Below are 18,088 nucleotides of genomic sequence, written 5' to 3'. Positions count from 1 at the left end.
TTTCTAGCTCCTACAGTAATACCAGGCTAAATGCTTGTGTTTCTAGCTCCAACAGTAATACCAGGCTAAATGCTTGTGTTTCTAGCTCCAACAGTAATACCAGGCTAAATGCTTGTGTTTCTAGCTCCAACAGTAATACCAGGCTAAATGCTTGTGTTTCTAGCTCCGACAGTATTACCAGGCTAAACGTTTGTGTTTCTCGCTCCAACAGTATTACCAGGCTAAATGCTTGTGTTTCTAGCTCCGACAGTATTACCAGGCTAAATGCTTGTGTTTCTAGCTCCGACAGTATTACCAGGCTAAATGCTTGTGTTTCTAGCACCGACAGTAATACCAGGCTAAATGCTTGTGTTTCTAGCTCCAACAGTAATACCAGGCTAAATGCTTGTGTTTCTAGCTCCTACAGTAATACCAGGCTAAATGCTTGTGTTTCTAGCTCCGACAGTAATACCAGGCTAAATGCTTGTGTTTCTAGCTCCAACAGTAATACCAGGCTAAATGCTTGTGTTTCTAGCTCCGACAGTAATACCAGGCTAAATGCTTGTGTTTCTAGATCCAACAGTGCAGTTAAAATAATACAATAGACAGACATAATCGACAGTATGGACAGTATGAATAGAAAAGGTGTGTACAGCAGTAGTTATATATTTTAGCCTTGACTAAAATACAGTATATACATATGAAGTATGTAAACATTATTAAAGTGACTAGTGTTTAATGACCATGTACATAGGGCAGCAGTCTCTAAGGTGCAGGGTAGAGTACTGGGTGGTACCCGGCTAGTAACAGTGACTAAGATGCAGGGCAGGGTACTGGGGAGGAGGCTGGCTAGTGGTGACTGTTCATCAGTCTCTATGTCCCAGCTATGATGCACCTGTACTGTCTCAGTCTGCTAGATGGTAGTGAGGTGAACAGGCCGTGGCTCGGGTGGCTAGAGGACCTTGATGATCTTCCTGTTACATTTGTAGAAGACTGAGGGTCTTAGGGGACAAGGCACATTTCCTTCAGCCTCCGGTCATTGCAGAGGTGCTGTTGCATCTTCTTCACAACACTGTCGGTGTGGAGGGACCATCTTCTTCACCACACTGTCGGTGTGGAGGGACCATCTTCTTCACCACACTGTCGGTGTGGAGGGACCATCTTCTTCTTCACCACACTGTCGGTGTGGAGGGACCATCTTCTTCTTCACCACACTGTCGGTGTGGAGGGACCATCTTCTTCTTCACCACACTGTCGGTGTGGAGGGACCATCTTCTTCTTCACCACACTGTCGGTGTGGAGGGACCATCTTCTTCTTCACCACACTGTCGGTGTGGAGGGACCATCTTCTTCTTCACCACACTGTCGGTGTGGAGGGACCATCCTCTTCACCACACTGTCGGTGTGGAGGGACCATCTTCTTCACCACACTGTCGGTGTGGAGGGACCATCTTCTTCACAACACTGTCGGTGTGGAGGGACCATCCTCTTCACAACACTGTCGGTGTGGAGGGACCATCTTCTTCACCACACTGTCGGTGTGGAGGGACCATCTTCTTCTTCACAACACTGTCGGTGTGGAGGGACCATCTTCTTCTTCACAACACTGTCGGTGTGGAGGGACCATCCTCTTCACAACACTGTCGGTGTGGAGGGACCATCCTCTTCACAACACTGTCGGTGTGGAGGGACCATCCTCTTCACAACACTGTCGGTGTGGAGGGACCATCTTCTTCACCACACTGTCGGTGTGGAGGGACCATCTTCTTCACCACACTGTCGGTGTGGAGGGACCATCTTCTTCACCACACTGTCGGTGTGGAGGGACCATCTTCTTCACCACTCTGTCGGTGTGGAGGGACCATCCTCTTCACCACACTGTCGGTGTGGAGGGACCATCCTCTTCACCACTCTGTCGGTGTGGAGGGACCATCCTCTTCATAACACTGTCGGTGTGGAGGGACCACCTTCTTCACCACACTGTCGGTGTGGAGGGACCATCTTCTTCACCACACTGTCGGTGTGGAGGGACCATCTTCTTCACAACACTGTCGGTGTGGAGGGACCACCTTCTTCACCACACTGTCGGTGTGGAGGGACCATCTTCTTCACCACACTGTCGGTGTGGAGGGACCATCCTCTTCACCACACTGTCGGTGTGGAGGGACCATCCTCTTCACCACACTGTCGGTGTGGAGGGACCATCTTCTTCACCACACTGTCGGTGTGGAGGGACCATCTTCTTCACAACACTGTCGGTGTGGAGGGACCATCTTCTTCACCACACTGTCGGTGTGGAGGGACCATCATCTTCATCACACTGTCGGTGTGGAGGGACCATCTTCTTCACCACACTGTCGGTGTGGAGGGACCATCTTCTTCACAACACTGTCGGTGTGGAGGGACCATTTCAGGATGCCTGTGATGTGCACGCTGAGGTACTTGAAGCTTTCGACCCTCTCCGCTGCGGTCCCGTCGATGTGGATGGGGGGGGGGGGGGGTGTTCCATCTGCTGTCTTCGGTAGTCCACAATCAGCTCCTTTGTTTTGTTGATGTTGAGAGAGAGGTTATTTCCCTGGTACCACTGCGCCAGGGCCCTCACCTCCTCCCTGTAGGCTGTCTCGTCATTGTTGGTAATCAGGGCCTACTACTGTTGTGTCATCTGCAAATGGTTGAGTTCTTGGGTACAGGAACAAAGGTGGATATCTTGAAGCAAGTGGGAACAGACTGGGATATGGAGAGATTGAATATGTCCGTAAACACTCCAGCCAGCTGGTCTGAGCATGCTCTGAGGACGCGGCTTGGGATGCCTTCTGGGCCGGCAAGGGTAAACACGCTTAAATGACTTACTCCCGTCGGGCCACAGAGAACGAAAGCACAAAGTCCTCTTCAGTGTCGATGTTGATTTCCTCGAAGCTGGAAAATAATGGTGTTTAGCTCATCCGGGAAGCATAAGCTCGCGGGACCAGGAGGCTTTGCAAGGCTATTGTCAACCCCCCCCCCCCCCAAATAAATGCACACACGGTGAGATGCCAAGGTGCAGTGCCCATGGGGGGGAAGCCACTTAGGGGTTCAGTGCCTTGCTCAAGGGCACAAGGGGAAGATAAACACACACAGTAATTTTGAGCGCTCACCTTTCTGCCCATTGCTGACAGGTACAGAAGGCTGAGCCGTAGGGGTGACGATGGGCGTGGCAGCGACTGGGGTGACCGCCGTGTTGGCTACAGGGATGGGTAGCACATAACTGTTTGCAGCTTTGGGTCTCTGTCTCGGAGTGATTGAAGTTGCCGTCGGGCCCACGGACTCTGTGATTCTGGAACAGTGGAAAACCAGAAGAACGCTTAAGTTGGAAACTTTACGATTTCTCTTTAATATAACCTTTATTTATACATTCTCCTTGAGATTAAATCCCTTTTGCTAGAGACCTGAGACACATCACAGAATATCTATAACACAGTGACGTACCTGGCTTTCGTCATACTCTTCCTAGCAGCGAATTCGCTGGCTGTGAGCGGCTCAGGAAGTGATGTGGGGAGAGGAGAGTTCTGTAGGAGACAACATGATGTTAGACAACTACCATGTCAAGCTAACTAACCTCAGGGAGCATTGTGGGGAGAGCTCTGCAGAGGGACAGATACAACCATGAGTGTTGCTGGACAAAAATCACACACGAAAAAGTATGTGAACCCTTTGGAATTTCCTGCATTTCTGTATAAATTGGTCATAAAATTTGATCTGATCTTCATCTAAGTCACAAATAATAATAAATACAACTTGTGTTATTAGTTTTCTTGACTATATTGAATACATCATTTAACATTTCACAGTGTAGGTTGGAAAAAGTATGTGAACCCCTAGGCTAATGACTTCTCCAAAAGCTAATTGGAGTCAGGAGTCAACTAACCTGGAGTGCAATCAATGAGACGAGATTGGAGATGTTGACACTCACAAAATGTGAGTTTGCTTTTCACAAGAAGCATTGCCTGATGTGAACCATGCCTCGAACAAAAGACATCTCAAAATACCTGAGATTAAGAATTGTTAACTTGCATAAAGCAGGAAATGGTTATAAAAGTATCTCTAAAAGCCTTTGATGTTCATCAGTCCACAGGAAGACAAATTGTCTGTAAATGGAGAAAGTTCATCACTGTTGCTACTCTCCCTAGGAGTGGCCGTCCTGCAAAGATGACAGCAAGAGCACAGTGCAGAACGCTCAATGAGGTTAAGAAGAATCCTAGAGTGTCAGCTAAAGACTTACAGAAATCTCTGGAAGATGCTGACATCTCTGTTGGCGAGGCTACGATATGTAAAACACTAAACAAGAACGGTGTTCATGGGAGGACACCACGGAAGAAACCACTGCTGTCCAAAAAAAACATTGCTGCACGTCTGAGGCTCGCAAAAGAGCACCTGGATGTTCCACAGCGCTACTGGCAAAATATTCTGCGGACAGATGAAACTACAGTTGAGTTGTTTGGAAGGAACACACAACACTATGTGTGGAGAAACAAAGGCACAGCACACCAACATCAAAACCTCGTCTCAACTGTAAAGTATGGTGGATGGAGTGTCATGGTTTGGGGCTGCTTTGCTGCCTCAGGGCCTGGACAGCTTGCTATCAGACAGATTTCCCAAGTTTATCAAGACATTTTGCATGAGAATGTTAGGCTATCTGTCCGCCAATTGAAGCTCAACAGAGGTTGGGTTATGCAACAGGACAACGACAAAAAAACAGACGCAAATCAACAACAGAATGGCTTCAACAGAAGAAAATACGCCTTCTGGAGTGGGCCAGTCAGAGTCCTGACCTCAACCCGATTGAGATGCTGTGGCATGACCTCAAGAGAGCAGTTCACACCAGACATCCCAAGAATATTGCTGAACTGAACAGGTTTGTAAAGAGGAATAGTCCAAAATTCCTCCTGATTGCTGTACAGGTCTGATCCGCAACTACAGAAAACGTTTGGATGAGGTTATTGCTGCCAAAGGAGGGTCAACCAGTTATTAAATCCAAGGGTTCACATACTTTTCCCACCCTGCACTGTGAATGTTTACACAGAGTGTTCAATAAAGACATGAAAACGTATAATTGTGTGTTATTAGTTTAAGCAGACTGTCTATTGTTGTGATGAAAATCAGATCAAATTTTATGACACATCTATGCAGAAATCCAGGTAATTCCAAAGGGTTCAAACACACATATTTCAGTCAGTCATAAAAGTCTTGATTCATATAAGTATTTTGTATGTTTATGGGATAGAGAGCGATGGAGGTGAAAGGTAGGAGAGAGAGAGAGAGATGCTGAAAGAGCAGTGGGCAGGAATCAAAGCCATGCTGGCAGCTGTACATTTTAAAATATGCCCCAGAAGTGGTTCACGACACCAAACCACGATGCTCCCTCCACCAGACTTTACAGTTGGGATGAGGTTCTGATGTTGTGTCCTAGGGACACCAAACCACGATGCTCCCTCCACCAGACTTTACAGTTGGGATGAGGTTCTGATGTTGTCTCCTAGGGACACCAAACCACGATGCTCCCTCCACCATACTTTACAGTTGGGGTGAGGTTTTGATGTTGTGTCCTAGGGACATCAAACCACGATGCTCCCTCCACCAGACTTTACAGTTGGGATGAGGTTCTGATGTTGTGTCCTAGGGACACCAAACCACGATGCTCCCTCCACCAGACTTTACAGTTGGGGTGAGGTGTTGATGTTGTGTCCTAGAGACACCAAACCACGATGCTCCCTCCACCAGACTTTACAGTTGGGATGAGGTTTAGATGTTGTGTCCTAGGGACACCAAACCACAATGCTCCCTCCACCAGACTTTACAGTTGGGATGAGGTTTTGATGTTGTGTCCTAGGGACACCAAACCACGATGCTCCCTCCACCAGACTTTACAGCTGGGATGAGGTTTTGATGTTGTGTCCTAGGGACATCAAACCACGATGCTCCCTCCACCAGACTTTACAGTTGGGACGAGGTTTTGATGTTGTGTCCTAGGGACACCAAACCACGATGCTCCCTCCACCAGACTTTACAGTTGGGATGAGGTTTTGATGTTGTTGTCCTAGGGACACCAAACCAGGCCACGACGTATTCTACACTCTCCACACACTGATCTTCATATCACTTAGTACGCACACTACCGTTCAAAGGTTTGGGGTCACTTAGAAATGTCCTTTTTTTTTGTCCATTAAAATAACATCAAATTGATCAGAATTACAGTGTAGACATTGGTAATGTTGTAAATGACTATTGTAGCTGGAAACGGCTGATTTTTAATGGAATATCTACATAGGTGTATAGAGGCCCATTATCAACAACCATCACTCCTGTGTTCCAAGGGCACGTTGTGTTAGATAATCCACGTTTATTATTTTAAAAAGGCTAATTGATCATTAGAAAACCCTTTTGCAATTATGTTAGCACAGCTGAAAACTGTTGTTCTGACTAAAGAAGCAATAAAACTGGCCTTCTTTACACTAGTTGAGTATCTGGAGCATCCGCATTTGTGGGTTTGATTACAGGCTCAAAATGGCCAGAAACAAAGACCTTTCTTCTGAAACTTGTCAGTCTATTCTTGTTCCGAGAAATGAAGGTTATTCCATGCGAGAAATTGCCAAGAAACTGAAGATCTCGTACAACGCTCCCTTCATAGAACAGCGCAAACCGGCTCTAACCAGAAGAGAAAGAGGAGTGGGAGGCCCTGATGCACAACTGAGCAAAAGGACAAGTACATTTGTGTCTAGTTTGAGAAACAGATGCCTCACAAGTCCTTAACTGGCAGCTTCATTAAATAGTACCCACAAAACACAAGTCTCAACATCAACAGTGAAGAGGCGACTCCGGGATGCTGGCCTTCTAGGCAGAGTTGAAAAGAAAAAGCCATATCTCGGACTGGCCAATAAAAAGAAAAGATTAAAACAGGCAAAAGAACACAGACACTGGACAGAGGAAGATTGGAAAAAAGTGTTATGGACAGACGAATCTAAGTTTGAGGTGTTCGGATCACAAAGAACATTCGTGAGACGCAGAAAAAATGAAAGGATGCTGGAGGAGTGTTTGACGCCATCTGTCAAGCATGATGGAGGCAATGTGATGGTCTGGGGATGCTTTGGTGGTAGGATATTTGTACAGGGTAAAAGGGATCTTGAAGAAGGAAGGCTATCACTCCATTTTGCAACGCCATGCCATACCCTGTGGACAGAGCTTAAATTGGAGCCAATTTCCTCCTACAACAGGACAATGACGCAAAGCACAGCTCCAAACTGCAATAACTATTTAGGGAAGAAGCAGTCAGCTGGTATTCTGTCTACAATAGAGTGGCCGGCACAGTCACCGGATCTCAACCCTATTGAGCTGTTGTGGGAGCAGCTTGACCGTATGGTACGTAAGAAGTGCCCATCACGCCAATCCAACTTGTGGGAGGTGCTTCAGGAAGCATGGGGTGAAATCTCTTCAGATTACCTCAACAAATTGACACCTAAAATACCAAAGGTCTGCAATGCTGTAATTGCTGCAAATGGAGGATTCTTTGACGAAAGGAAAATTTCAATTAAATAAAATCTGTATTTATAAACCTTGTCAACGTCTTGACTATATTTCCTATTCAGTTTGCAACTCATTTCATGTATGTTTTCATAGAAAACAAGAATTTCTATTTGATCGCAACGTTTTGAACGACAGTGTACTACATCTGTCACAATGAACGAACCAGCGACTTACAAAGAGATTTGGCACCGGACACTCCTTCCCAGCTAACTTGAAGGCAAAGTAGGAGACTTGATAGATATCTGGTCTCTTCTCATGGTCAGGCTCAAGCATATATCCTGGAGAAAACATGGGAGAAGAGGGGACATAACGTTTACTATATGCTGGAGAAGACATGGGAGAAGAGGGGACATATAGTTTACTATAGCCTGGAGAAGAGGGGACATATAGTTTACTATAGTCTGGAGAAGAGGGGACATATAGTTTACTATAGCCTGGAGAAGAGAGGACATATAGTTTACTATAGCCTGGAGAAGAGGGGACATATAGTTTACTATAGCCTGGAGAAGAGGGGACATATAGTTTACTATAGCCTGGAGAAGAGGGGACATATAGTTTACTATAGCCTGGAGAAGAGGGGACATATAGTTTACTATAGCCTGGAGAAGAGGGGACATATAGTTTACTATAGCCTGGAGAAGAGGGGACATATAGTTTACTATAGCCTGGAGAAGAGGGGACATATAGTTTACTATAGCCTGGAGAAGAGGGGACATATAGTTTACTATAGCCTGGAGAAGAGGGGACATATAGTTTACTATAGCCTGGAGAAGAGGGGACATATAGTTTACTATAGCCTGGAGAAGAGGGGGACATATAGTTTACTATAGCCTGGAGAAGAGAGGGACATATAGTTTACTATAGCCTGGAGAAGAGGGGGACATATAGTTTACTATAGCCTGGAGAAGAGAGGGACATATAGTTTACTATAGCCTGGAGAAGAGGGGACATATAGTTTACTATAGCCTGGAGAAGAGGGGACATATAGTTTACTATAGCCTGGAGAAGAGGGGACATATAGTTTACTATAGCCTGGAGAAGAGGGGACATGTAGTTTACTATAGCCTGGAGAAGAGGGGACATGTAGTTTACTATAGCCTGGAGAAGAGAGGACATATAGTTTACTATAGCCTGGAGAAGAGAGGACATATAGTTTACTATAGCCTGGAGAAGAGGGGACATATAGTTTACTATAGCCTGGAGAAGAGGGGACATATAGTTTACTATAGCCTGGAGAAGAGGGGACATGTAGTTTACTATAGCCTGGAGAAGAGAGGACATATAGTTTACTATAGCCTGGAGAAGAGAGGACATATAGTTTACTATAGCCTGGAGAAGAGGGGACATAGTTTACTATAGCCTGGAGAAGAGGGGACATATAGTTTACTATAGCCTGGAGAAGAGGGGACATGTAGTTTACTATAGCCTGGAGAAGAGAGGACATATAGTTTACTATAGCCTGGAGAAGAGGGGACATATAGTTTACTATAGCCTGGAGAAGAGGGGACATATAGTTTACTATAGCCTGGAGAAGAGGGGACATATAGTTTACTATAGCCTGGAGAAGAGGGGACATATAGTTTACTATAGCCTGGAGAAGAGGGGACATATAGTTTACTATAGCCTGGAAAAGAGGGGACATATAGTTTACTATAGCCTGGAGAAGAGGGGACATATAGTTTACTATAGCCTGGAGAAGAGGGGACATATAGTTTACTATAGCCTGGAGAAGAGGGGACATATAGTTTACTATAGCCTGGAGAAGAGGGGACATATAGTTTACTATAGCCTGGAGAAGAGGGGACATATAGTTTACTATAGCCTGGAGAAGAGGGGACATATAGTTTACTATAGCCTGGAAAAGAGGGGACATATAGTTTACTATAGCCTGGAGAAGAGGGGACATATAGTTTACTATAGCCTGGAGAAGAGGGGACATATAGTTTACTATAGCCTGGAGAAGAGAGGACATATAGTTTACTATAGCCTGGAGAAGAGGGGACATAGTTTACTATAGCCTGGAGAAGAGGGGACATATAGTTTACTATAGCCTGGAGAAGAGGGGACATATAGTTTACTATAGCCTGGAGAAGAGGGGACATGTAGTTTACTATAGCCTGGAGAAGAGAGGACATATAGTTTACTATAGCCTGGAGAAGAGGGGACATATAGTTTACTATAGCCTGGAGAAGAGGGGACATATAGTTTACTATAGCCTGGAGAAGAGGGGACATATAGTTTACTATAGCCTGGAGAAGAGGGGACATATAGTTTACTATAGCCTGGAGAAGAGGGGACATATAGTTTACTATAGCCTGGAAAAGAGGGGACATATAGTTTACTATAGCCTGGAGAAGAGGGGACATATAGTTTACTATAGCCTGGAGAAGAGGGGACATATAGTTTACTATAGCCTGGAGAAGAGGGGACATATAGTTTACTATAGCCTGGAGAAGAGGGGACATATAGTTTACTATAGCCTGGAGAAGAGGGGACATATAGTTTACTATAGCCTGGAGAAGAGGGGACATATAGTTTACTATAGCCTGGAAAAGAGGGGACATATAGTTTACTATAGCCTGGAGAAGAGGGGACATATAGTTTACTATAGCCTGGAGAAGAGGGGACATATAGTTTACTATAGCCTGGAGAAGAGAGGACATATAGTTTACTATAGCCTGGAGAAGAGGGGACATAGTTTACTATAGCCTGGAGAAGAGGGGACATATAGTTTACTATAGCCTGGAGAAGAGGGGACATATAGTTTACTATAGCCTGGAGAAGAGGAGACATATAGTTTACTATAGCCTGGAGAAGAGGGGACATATAGTTTACTATAGCCTGGAGAAGAGGGGACATATAGTTTACTATAGCCTGGAGAAGAGAGGACATATAGTTTACTATAGCCTGGAGAAGAGGGGACATATAGTTTACTATAGCCTGGAAAAGAGGGGACGTTTATACTATCACAAACAAACCAGAGAAGGCCTGCACATTGGTTACAGAGTGAATTGTAACGTGTTTGAAATAGATCTATCGCTGTATGATGCAATATCTCCCACGGTACAACACATTTCACCACAAGGTGGAGCTATTGGCTAATATTTGTACTAAAGGCCTACAGTGGGTGTTGTAAAGAATGAACTATAGTCTGACTGGGCCAATGAAAATCGGACAGTTACATGTTTACACATCAAATAACAAATCACGTGACAATGGTCAATGTGGTTTAATTAATTATTATACTGATTGCCAGCTTTGTGGTTCGTGTGGTGCTGAGGAACAAGGTACTTACTGATTAAGCAATGCAACTTGGAGGAGAATTTGGAATTGTCAGGAACGATAAAGTTTCCGTCACATATGGCGACTTGACTCTCTCCGAACGGGAGCGAGAAGAAACACAGCTTGTACAACAAGCAACCAAGAGCCTGAAACACAGAAACACAGCTGGTACAACAAGCAACCAAGAGCCTGAAACACAGAAACACAGCTTGTACAACAACCAACCAAGAGCCTGAAACACAGAAACAGAGAAACACAGCTGGTACAACAACCAACCAAGAGCCTGAAACACAGAAACAGAGAAACACAGCTGGTACAACAACCAACCAAGAGCCTGAAACACAGAAACAGAGAAACACAGCTGGTACAACAACCAACCAAGAGCCTGAAACACAGAAACACAGCTTGTACAACAACCAACCAAGAGCCTGAAACACAGAAACACAGCTGGTACAACAACCAACCAAGAGCCTGAAACACAGAAACACAGCTTGTACAACAACCAACCAAGAGCCTGAAACACAGAAACACAGCTGGTACAACAACCAACCAAGAGCCTGAAACACAGAAACACAGCTTGTACAACAACCAACCAAGAGCCTGAAACACTGAAACACAGCTGGTACAACAAGTAACCAAGAGCCTGAAACACAGAAACACAGCTTGTACAACAACCAACCAAGAGTAAGGTGACCATTTTGACAAACTAAGACATCTTAAAAACAGTATATTTCTAATCTTCTCCTTGTCGTGAAGTGCTAACATGGAATAGGAGTTGATATACGTGAGTCAAAATGTCTGAAGGCAGAGCTAAGCAAGCAGGAGGCATAACGGCCTGGACCAAACTACACACACTAAGTTCTTCTGTTGCCGACTGGCTAGTCCACACACAAATCTACGAGTACGTACACCCACCCCGAGGTTTCCGTAGACACACCCACCCCCAGGTTTCCGTAGACACACCCACCCCCAGGTTTCCGTACACACACCCACCCCCAGGTTTCCGTACACACACCCACCCCCAGGTTTCCGTACACACACCCACCCCCAGGTTTCCGTAGACACCCCCACCCCCAGGTTTCCGTAGACACCCCCACCCCCAGGTTTCCGTAGACACCCCCACCCCCAGGTTTCCGTAGACACCCCCACCCCCAGGTTTCCGTAGACACCCCCACCCCCAGGTTTCCGTAGACACCCCCAGGTTTCCATACACACCCACACAGCTCTAAACTCACCCATATATCAGCCTTGGTGGTAATGGGCTTCCCTGCGTACACGTTGACCATCTCTGGAGCTCGATATGACAGGGTCGTGTACCTACACACAGGAAGTGGTCAAGGTAAAAGGTAATTTATGCAGTTATGGTATGTTAGAGTGGTAGGCCACTACTGCTGAGAAGCATGGCACCCTACGTAGTGCACTACTGCTGAGAAGGATGGCACCCTACGTAGTACACTACTGCTGAGAAGGATGGCACCCTACGTAGTGCACTACTGCTGAGAAGAATGGCACCCTACGTAGTGCACTACTGCTGAGAAGGATGGCACCCTACGTAGTCCACTACTGCTGAGAAGGATGGCACCCTACGTAGTGCACTACTGCTGAGAAGGATGGCACCCTACGTAGTCCACTACTGCTGAGAAGGATGGCACCCTACGTAGTCCACTACTGCTGAGAAGGATGGCACCCTACGTAGTCCACTACTGCTGAGAAGGATGGCACCCTACGTAGTCCACTACTGCTGAGAAGGATGGCACCCTACGTAGTGCACTACTGCTGAGAAGGATGGCACCCTACGTAGTGCACTACTGCTGAGAAGCATGGCACCCTACGTAGTGCACTACTGCTGAGAAGGATGGCACCCTACGTAGTGCACTACTGCTGAGAAGGATGGCACCCTACGTAGTGCACTACTGCTGAGAAGGATGGCACCCTACGTAGTGCACTACTGCTGAGAAGGATGGCACCCTACGTAGTGCACTACTGCTGAGAAGCATGGCACCCTACGTAGTGCACTACTGCTGAGAAGCATGGCACCCTACGTAGTGCACTACTGCTGAGAAGGATGGCACCCTACGTAGTGCACTACTGCTGAGAAGGATGGCACCCTACGTAGTGCACTACTGCTGAGAAGGATGGCACCCTACGTAGTGCACTACTGCTGAGAAGGATGGCACCCTACGTAGTGCACTACTGCTGAGAAGGATGGCACCCTACGTAGTGCACTACTGCTGAGAAGGATGGCACCCTACGTAGTGCACTACTGCTGAGAAGGATGGCACCCTACGTAGTGCACTACTGCTGAGAAGGATGGCACCCTACGTAGTACACTACTGCTGAGAAGGATGGCACCCTACGTAGTGCACTACTGCTGAGAAGGATGGCACCCTACGTAGTCCACTACTGCTGAGAAGCATGGCACCCTACGTAGTGCACTACTGCTGAGAAGCATGGCACCCTACGTAGTGCACTACTGCTGAGAAGGATGGCACCCTACGTAGTCCACTACTGCTGAGAAGGATGGCACCCTACGTAGTGCACTACTGCTGAGAAGGGTGGCACCCTACGTAGTGCACTACTGCTGAGAAGGATGGCACCCTACGTAGTCCACTACTGCTGAGAAGGATGGCACCCTACGTAGTGCACTACTGCTGAGAAGGATGGCACCCTACGTAGTGCACTACTGCTGAGAAGGATGGCACCCTACGTAGTGCACTACTGCTGAGAAGCATGGCACCCTACGTAGTGCACTACTGCTGAGAAGGATGGCACCCTACGTAGTGCACTACTGCTGAGAAGGATGGCACCCTACGTAGTGCACTACTGCTGAGAAGCATGGCACCCTACGTAGTGCACTACTGCTGAGAAGGATGGCACCCTACGTAGTCCACTACTGCTGAGAAGCATGGCACCCTACGTAGTGTACTACTGCTGAGAAGGATGGCACCCTACGTAGTGCACTACTGCTGAGTACAACTAAGCAATAAGGCACGAGGGGGTGTGGTATATGGCCAATAGACCACGGCTAAGGGCTGTTCTTAGACACGACGCAACGCAGAGTGCCTGGATACAGCCCTTAGCAGTGGTATATTGGCAACATATCACAAACCCGAGGTGCCTTATTGCTTTTATAAACGGGTTACCAATGTTATTAGAGCAGTAAAAATACATGTTTTGTCATACCCGTGGGACACGGTCTGATATACCACGGCTGTCAGCCAATCAGCATTCAGCGCTCGACCCACCAAGTTTATAAAAAGCAAAAGATTAACTTGTTGGTCCACCAGTCACTGTGGCAGGAAGTTATATAAAATCTACCAGACACTCAGATTTTTTTACCAGACAAAATATCTTGTTGCCACTAAAATTACACCAACAAAATGAATGAGCATGTTTTGTAATGTTTTTCTAAAACAAAATGTATTACTAGCAAGAAGTAAATGTGGTATATTGGTATGGTATATTGTTTAATTACATTTTTCATGACTTGAATATATACATTTTTTAAATACATTTTTAAGAAATCACACATTGTCACCTGCCCCTTTAAGGGCGGGAGGTTACCGTGGTAACATTGTGCCTGTGAGAGTCTGAACAGCAGCAGTGTCCTCGTTCTCTTCACTAGCGGTTGAAACTCAAACATTGACAAAATCAACCTGGCTTGTGAACAAAACAACGTAAACTAGACCAACAAACACGAGGACAAAGCCTCACTTCAGTCGACTTTCCTTTCCAGTAAACTAGACCGACGTGTACGCCTGTGCACAGCGCTTCTAAAAACTCAGCCCTTCACTCCCAGCCCTGCACTCTCAGCCCTTCACTCCCAGCCCTTCACTCCCAGCCCTTCACTCCCAGCCCTTCACTCCCAGCCCTTCACTCCCAGCCCTTCACTCCCAGCCCTTCACTCCCAGCCCTTCACTCCCAGCCCTTCACTCCCAGCCCTTCACTCCCAGCCCTTCACCTCAGCCCTTCACCCCAGCCCTTCACCCCAGCCCTTCACCTCAGCCTTTCACCCCAGCCCTTCACCCCAGCCCTTCACCTCAGCCCTTCACTCCCAGCCCTTCACTCCCAGCCCTTCACTCCCAGCCCTTCACTCCCAGCCCTTCACTCCCAGCCCTTCACTCCCAGCCCTTACCTCCCAGCCCTTACCTCCCAGCCCTTACCTCCCAGCCCTTACCTCCCAGCCCTTACCTCCCAGCCCTTACCTCCCAGCCCTTCACCTCCCAGCCCTTCACCTCAGCCTTTCACCTCAGCCCTTCACCCCAGCCCTTCACCCCAGCCCTTCACCCCAGCCCTTCACCCCAGCCCTTCACCCCAGCCCTTCACCCCAGCCCTTCACCTCAGCCCTTCACCTCAGCCCTTCACCCCAGCCCTTCACCCCAGCCCTTCACCCCAGCCCTTCACCCCAGCCCTTCACCCCAGCCCTTCACCTCAGCCCTTCACCTCAGCCCTTCACTCCAGCCCTTCACCTCAGCCCTTCACCTCAGCCCTTCACCCCAGCCCTTCACCCCAGCCCTTCACCCCAGCCCTTCACCCCAGCCCTTCACCCCAGCCCTTCACCCCAGCCCCCCAGCCAGCCCTTCACCCCAGCCCTTCACCCCAGCCCCCAACCAGGCAGGAAGGTGTTCTTAATGTTTTGTACACTCCTAACTGGAACTAAAGCAAATAGAGGGGATCCGTGGGACAGTTCACATGATGTGAAATGGGGTGCACTCTAGCTACGCAGGCACATGTAAGACAATCACCTGGGTTCACTCACACCACCACCCCCCCCCCACACTCACTTCCTGATTTCGTCCTCCACAGCGGTCACTCCGTCTTTATGTGGAAGCAGCACATTGAGAGAAGCACTTCCAAAATCACACAGAACATAACTCCCATTATCACTCAGGAGGATGTTCTCTACCTGGAAGAGAGAAAGGACAGGGAGACAGGGAGCACGAGAGAGCGTGAGAGAGAGACAGAGGGGAGAGGAGAGAGAGACAGAGGGGGGAGAGGGGGAGAGAGATATAAATATTATTGTCAGCATGACTGAAGGTGTGCTTTATGCTCTAGGATATAACATTGTCCTGGTGAAGTAGCTGCATTTCCCCAGAAGCTGGCCAGTAAAAAGCCAGTTTATTCACCGGCCATGGACAGACTGGCCAATAGAGAACGAGCTTATTCACCGGCCGTGGACAGACTGGCCAATAGAGAACGAGCTTATTCACCGGCCGTGGCGTGGACAGACTGGCCAATAGAGAACGAGCTTATTCACCGGCCGTGGCCAGACTGGCCAATAGAGAACGAGCTTATTCACCGGCCGTGGACAGACTGGCCAATAGAGAACGAGCTTATTCACCGGCCGTGGACAGACTGGCCAATAGAGAACGAGCTCACCGGCCGTGGACAGGCCTTGTTATGTTCACACTTTATTTTCGCTCACAGCAGAGATAAGCCAAGACTGAAGGGACGTGAGAGAGGTCTGGGGTCCGCTCACCAACCAAGAATTCACAAAATGGGACAAACACCAAATTGAGACTCTGCATGTAGAATTATGCAAAAATATCCTCAGTGTACAACGTAAAACACCAAATGCATGCAGAGTAGAATTAGGCCGATACCCGCTAATTATCAAAATCCAGGTAAAGAGACGTTAAATTCTACAACCCCCTAATAGGAAGTGATTCCCAAACCTTCCATAACAAAGTTATCACCTACAGAGAGATGAACCTGGAGAAGAGTCTCCTAAGCAAGCTGGTCCTGGGGCTCTGTTCACAAACACAAACAGACCCCACAGAGCCCCAGGACAGCATCACAATTTGACCCAACCAAATCATGAGCAAACAAAAAGATAATTACTTGACACATTGGAAAGAAATCACCCCCCAAAAAAAGTTAACTAGAGTGCTATTTGGCCCTGAACAGAGAGTACACAGTGGCAGAATACCTGACCACTGTGACTGACCCAAAATTAAGGAAAGCTTTGACTATGTACAAACTCAGTGAGCATAGCCTTGCTATTGAGAAAGGCCTCCGTAGGCAGACCAGGCTCTCAAGAGAAGACAGGCTATGTGCACACTGCCCACAAAATGAGGTGGAAACTGAGCTGCACTTCCGAACCTCCTGCCAAATGTATGACCATATTAGAGACACATATTTCCCTCAGATTACACAGACAAAAATAATTAATAAAACATTTTTTTTTTGATAACCTCCCATATCTACTGGGTGAAATACCACAGTGTGACATCACAGCAGCAAGATGTGTGACCTTTTGCCACAAGAAAAAGGTCAACTAGTGAAGAACAAACACCATTATAAATACAACCCATATTTATGTTATTTTCCCTTTTGTACTATTTGTTTCTCTATTTCGCTTGCTTTTAGAAGAGAGAGACAGAGACACAGAGACAGACAGAGAGAGAGAGAGAGAGAGAGAGACAGCTCAGAGTAGATGACAGGACAAGGCATTTGGCAGTGTCCCTCTGGGATTCCATAACCCAACAGTCTGGTGTCAGTCCACAGTGCTAAAACAGCCGAGGATAGCAAGACGGAGGAGGAGGAGATTAGGAGGAGGAGATTAGGAGGAGGAGATTAGGAGGAGGAGATTAGGAGGAGGGAATCAGACTCCAGGGTGACAACAGGACAGTAGGAAAGAGGAGGAGGAAGGACAGGAGGAAGAGGGATGACAGTAGGAAAGAGGTGAAGGAGGAAGGACAGGAGGAAGAGGGATGACAGTAGGAAAGAGGTGACGGATGAGGACAGGAGGAAGAGATGGGTAATTCCCTTACCTTCAGGTCCCTGTGTATGACAGGGGTCCTACACTGATGCAGCCTGGCCACGGCCTCACAGGTATCAGTGAAGATGGTCAACACCTCCGGCTCCGTAAACCCAATATGGAGACGCTGATTCATCTGCTTCACTACCTGACCAGCTGGGGAGGGGGGAGGGAGAGAGGAGGGCGAGCGAATGGGAGAGAGGAGCGAGAGGGAGGAAATGAGGAGAGAGGAGCGAGAGGGAGGAAATGAGGAGAGAGGGAATGAGGAGAGAGGGAGGAGAGGGAGGGAATGAGGAGGGAGAGAGGAGCGAGAGGAAGGGAGGCGGGAGAGAGGAGCGAGAGGAAGGGAGGAGCGAGAGAGGAGCGGGAGGAAGGGAGGAGGGAGAGAGGAAGGGAGGAAGGGAGAGCAAGCGAATGGGAGAGAGGAGTGAGAGGAAGGAGGGCCAGCGAATGGGAGAGAGGGTGAGGGACAGAGAGAGATTGTGTTTAAGTTCATTCTACTTTATTGGG

The 18,088-nt window shown here is 47.6% G+C and overlaps 1 protein-coding gene across 2 annotated transcripts in view; it reads right to left on the bottom strand.

Annotated features, from left to right (window-relative positions):
- The window catches only part of LOC139577336 (BMP-2-inducible protein kinase-like), a 68,632-nt gene that overhangs the window by 21,573 nt on the left and 28,971 nt on the right, over window positions 1-18,088 (bottom strand). For both annotated transcript variants that reach the window (XM_071404370.1, XM_071404369.1), the window contains exons 4-10: window positions 17,592-17,734; window positions 15,603-15,724; window positions 12,054-12,135; window positions 10,832-10,964; window positions 7,711-7,814; window positions 3,445-3,524; window positions 3,114-3,292 (exon numbers count right to left, since the gene is read on the bottom strand). In XM_071404370.1, coding sequence (XP_071260471.1) covers window positions 3,114-3,292; window positions 3,445-3,524; window positions 7,711-7,814; window positions 10,832-10,964; window positions 12,054-12,135; window positions 15,603-15,724; window positions 17,592-17,734 — 843 coding nt within the window. The remainder of the gene's footprint in view (window positions 1-3,113; window positions 3,293-3,444; window positions 3,525-7,710; window positions 7,815-10,831; window positions 10,965-12,053; window positions 12,136-15,602; window positions 15,725-17,591; window positions 17,735-18,088) is intronic.

This window comes from Salvelinus alpinus, chromosome 5, assembly GCF_045679555.1.
Source record: "Salvelinus alpinus chromosome 5, SLU_Salpinus.1, whole genome shotgun sequence".
Classification (NCBI taxonomy): Eukaryota; Metazoa; Chordata; class Actinopteri; order Salmoniformes; family Salmonidae; genus Salvelinus; species Salvelinus alpinus.
Note: the sequence above shows the minus strand (reverse complement) of the source record. Positions and strands in the feature narration are given on the sequence as shown.